The following is a 4499-nucleotide window of genomic DNA, read 5'->3' on the forward strand; positions in this document are numbered from 1 at the left end:
AGGGGGGGGGGGCACAAATGTCTTTGTGAGAAAAAAGAATGATTCACACAATGTCCCTCACACTCTCTTGCCTCATCTCCTCTCTCTCTATTTTTATTTCCCACTCACTCTCCTTCTCCCTCCACCCTCCCTTCCAAAACCACTTCTCTCTCTCTGCCCTTCCCTCTCCATCTCTACTTCTTTCTCACTCTCCTTTCACTTGTCAGCATAGACATTCAATAACTTATTGTCTCTCACAAGCCGGGGTTCTGACTTACTGAAAATAGAACCTAAACACCTATGTGTGTTTCGTCTACTGATAACTAAACCTATTTGTATCAGGGACGTCACTGACACTTTGAGAACAAACTGAAAATTTACGACGCCGCATTCACACACAAATATACAGTTAACACGCACATCAAACAAGGTGTTTTAGTTTTCGTTAACATTTTACAGCACTTGCAACACAATAAGGTCATATGGTCGCTTTTAAGGACAAGCGGGCTAACCCAGATTTTGGGGGTTTCCAGAAATCTTGACATTCACCAAAAGTGGGCATTGCCCTACCTGTAGAAGAAGTTTGGTTTCATTGGTGTGTGTATTTGTTGGGTTATAGAGAAAACTCTCCTTGTCTTTAAAAGGAACTGAACAAGGGGCAAAAACTTTACCTTCAATTTTTTCAAAACAGCATTTTTCGAGATAGCCCCCTTGAGCTTAAAAATTACCATATGTGAGCTGAAATATGGGGTGAAACAGAAAAGAAATGCTGAGAACAATAACTGTTTTGAAGACGGATTCTGTGATAATCACACGAAAGAAAAAATCATCATCCGTGTTGTACCTATGTGCATCTCTTTCAGTTGTTTTGACAGAGTCTTATGCTTCTCTGTGGCTCCAGAACTCTTCGCAATGGCTGCCTGGCTCTTCACTTCCTGTAGCTGACGGTGAAGGTCAGCATAACGCTTTGTCTGTGGACAGCATCAGAAAGAGAGTTTTAGTAAGAGTTTTATGCACTTGCAACACAATTAGGTCAAATAAGTGACGAAGATTAGATGTGTTACAAAAGAGTAACAAACACAAAAAAGAAGGAGGAGAGATAAGGAGAATAGATGTTTTAAGTTTAAGTTTTAGTAGAGGTTTTACGGCGCTCGCAACTGCATAAGGTCATATGAGCGCCAGAAGATTAGAGGTGTTACAAGAGAGTAATAAACATATAAAAAGAAGAAGGGGAGATAAGGACGATAGATGTTTGATAGGAAAGAAGAAGCAAACCACACCAGAGCAACCGCCAACCACCTACTCACACAACTTGTCAGTCTTGACAAGAAATAAAAGCTTTCACCACAAATAATATTTGTCAAACTTACCGGGTTAAAGGAAGACGCGTCCCCTCCCTCATCTTCCTCCTCCTCCTCCTCCTCCGAGCTTTGTTCTGCGTACTGGAGGATCCAGTTTTTCATTCCTCCGCCTCCTCCTCCTTTGTCTGTTTTGGCAGAGGGTGTCTGGGGGAGGGAGATATATTCATTAGACGTTTGCTTTTTGTGTTCAGACAAGATGCACTTCATACTTGTTTTGGAGCGGGATGAATATAAAGGGGGTTGGTGGGAGGGAACACATAGAAGCAAGTCAAGTAGATAAGTTGACACCCCCCATCCCCACCACATCCCCATTCCTTCAAACACACACACACAAACACACATAAACCTACCTCCGACCGAGTCGATTTCCCACCACTAGACGTCTCTCCTTTCTCTCCCCCACTGTCCTGCGAAGCCACCAGCCTCAGGTCTTTCTCCTCATGAAGCGACAGATCAAACTTTGGCCTCCTCTTCTCCTCTTCCTTCTGAAGAGTCTCAGAGAAGCCTGCGGGGAGCTGGTCTGAAAGACAGACAAACAGTTGTTTGTTTGGTTGTTTGTTCTTTAGTTTGTCTGTCTGTTTGTTTCTTCATTTCTCTGTTTATTTGTCTGTTTCTTAGTTTGTTTGTCCAGCTGTCTATTCGTCAGTTTGATTGTATGTTTGTTTTGGTATTTTTATGACCTAATCCGGTTGCGTGTGCGGTAAAACTCTTACCAAAACAAGTATAACATTTTTGTTTGTTTGCGTAAAAAGGAGCACATCCCTACAAAAATAGTCATTTGTTTTAAGTTTAAATACGAGTTTTATGGCACTAGCAACACAAATACCATCATATCTTCCAAGTTTATCATTCTGAGTGATGGAGGGGGCAGGTGGAGGAGGGGGCAGGTGGAGGAGGGAGAGGTGGGCGGAGGGTAGGCAATACCATCATATCTCCCAAGTTCACCATTCTGAGTCTTGAGACAAATGGGCAGGGGAGAGGAGAGCAGGGAGGGGGAGGAGAGAGCGGGGAGGGGGAGGAGAGAGCGGTCAAGGGGTTGGTAATACCATCATATCCCCCAAGTTTACCGTTATGAGTTTTGCGACAAATGGGGGGAGGGGAATTCATGGAGGCGGAGGGGAAAGCGTGGAGGGTTAGGGTTATACCACAATATCTCCCAAGTTTACCGTTCTGAGTGTTAAGACAAATGAGCAGTGGAGCGGGAGGGGAGAGCGTGGAGGGGGAAGGGAGAGCGTGGAGGGGGAAAGGAGAGCGTGGAGTGGGGAGGAGAGAGGGTGAAGGGTTGGGGAGAGCCGGGGAAGGGGTGGGTAATACCACTATATCCCTCAAGTTTACCGTTCTGAGTGTTGAGACAAAGCCAGTCGAGAGCGTCGATGAGATCCCCTCCTCCCATGATGCAGTTGGACATGGCGGCCTCCACCTGGGTGCGGGAGAAGCCAGTGCCCAACAAACTGTCGTACACATCCTGACAAAATAAAACAATTTCTTTTTTTCAGCAGACATCATCATCAACATCATCATCATCATCATCATCATCATCATCATCAAGAGCCATAGTTGAAATAGACATCAACAATCGTGGATCCTCACATTTTCACCGGTCTAAGAAAAAAAATAATGATACGACAAAAGTTATACTCACAGTGAGTTTCTTGGAGGTCAACCGTTTGCTCACGTCTCTCTGACCTTGTCGTGACCTCTGCTCCTCGCCGATCTGCTCAATCAGGGCACTCTCCAGCTTGTCTGGCAGACGCACCTGGTTACCACACACGACACATGACCTTAGTCAACATGATACATTGGAGACTTTTTTAAAAAAACAATAAAGATAAAATTAATAATAAAAATAATAATAATGTTACTAATAACAATATTGACGATAGTAAAAGTAATAACATAAATGATCACAAGAATAAAAAAGATATATTGATAATATAATAATAATTTAATATGAATTAGAAGAAGAAGAAAGAAGAAAGCAGCGATAATTTCTCTAGTATCCTCCTCTGTAAAATACAGTTATGAGTGCTCCAAAGGTACCTTCATCATAACACAACATAGTGTATGAACGTAAATATATATATATACTCTTTAGGTCAACGCCAACATATGAGCAGACGTTCATGAATACTATCACAGCACAATCAATGACAATATTACGCACATCACATCATGAAAAGTGCACTATGAATAAGACAGACTAATTATCAAGTCAGCAAGATGAGAAAATTCTCTTGTTAAAAATATTGTCTGTCTTTCTTAAAGGATGAAGTACCTCTCAGAACTATGATTAGCCTTGAAACAGCCTACCTCCTATGATCTAGGAATATTATGTTGAAGTAAGAGGGTATGAAACATGCATCATTTCTCTGGAGACCAAATGGAAATTAAAAACCAACACAAATATAACAGTCTAGCACACACAAAGCTCTTATAACATTACATTCTTTTTTATTGAAATATCATGTTGTACAATAGCAAAATTTGTAATAATGAAAATATTTCGGCGTCCCCCCCCCTCCCCCAAGTTCACTATTTGCGAGCTTAGACTGTTTATTATGCCAGTCTGATAAAACAGTTTACAACAACAATCTGAGAGTGTCAAGACAAAACGTCACAAACAAACAAATCAAACGGCTACCTTAGGAAGTTCACTTGTCTCCGCATCTCCACTCTGGGCTGCAGCACCTTTCTGTTGCTGTAAGGAATATGTCTTTTTCCCTGGGAGGGCAAGTCAACAGAATTGGGTTTTTTTAAACTCTCTTACAAGCAGCAATTAATAGCAGTAGTAGCAGTAATAGTTATAGTAAAGTATAGTGTAAAGCTGGGAATCCAAAGGCACGGAAACTGAACGGCAGCGGTACCGCACCGGGACGGTACAGATCGCCCAAACAGAAATGTCATCATCTGAATCCATTACAGAACGGCAGCGGGAAGGCACCGGCAGTTCTGCGGTAACGCAGCAGCACTTTTTTAATCGGACACAGGAGCAATTCGGCCGCTGAGACAAATGTGGCCGTGGTGCCTACATATTCCTGCGAAAATATCACGTTGCATTGTGGGAGCTATTGTTTCATGGACCTAGACAGTTTTGACTGGGTAGGTGCCAGTACATTCATTAAGGCATCAAAACTAAACAGAAACGGGGCAAATTTGCCC

The 4499-nt window shown here is 42.5% G+C and overlaps 1 protein-coding gene across 1 annotated transcript in view; it reads right to left on the reverse strand.

The window, feature by feature from the left end:
- Nucleotides 1-773: 773 nt before the first annotated feature.
- The window catches only part of LOC101847629 (ATP-dependent RNA helicase dhx29), a 5673-nt gene continuing 1947 nt past the window's right edge, over nt 774-4499 (reverse strand). The window contains exons 2-7 of the mRNA XM_013090630.2: nt 3982-4061; nt 2983-3096; nt 2676-2805; nt 1691-1860; nt 1350-1484; nt 774-950 (exon numbers count right to left, since the gene is read on the reverse strand). Coding sequence (XP_012946084.1) covers nt 789-950; nt 1350-1484; nt 1691-1860; nt 2676-2805; nt 2983-3096; nt 3982-4061 — 791 coding nt within the window. The 3' untranslated portion in view covers nt 774-788. The remainder of the gene's footprint in view (nt 951-1349; nt 1485-1690; nt 1861-2675; nt 2806-2982; nt 3097-3981; nt 4062-4499) is intronic.

Source organism: Aplysia californica, unplaced genomic scaffold (assembly GCF_000002075.1).
Source record: "Aplysia californica isolate F4 #8 unplaced genomic scaffold, AplCal3.0 scaffold01377, whole genome shotgun sequence".
NCBI lineage: Eukaryota > Metazoa > Mollusca > Gastropoda > Aplysiida > Aplysiidae > Aplysia > Aplysia californica.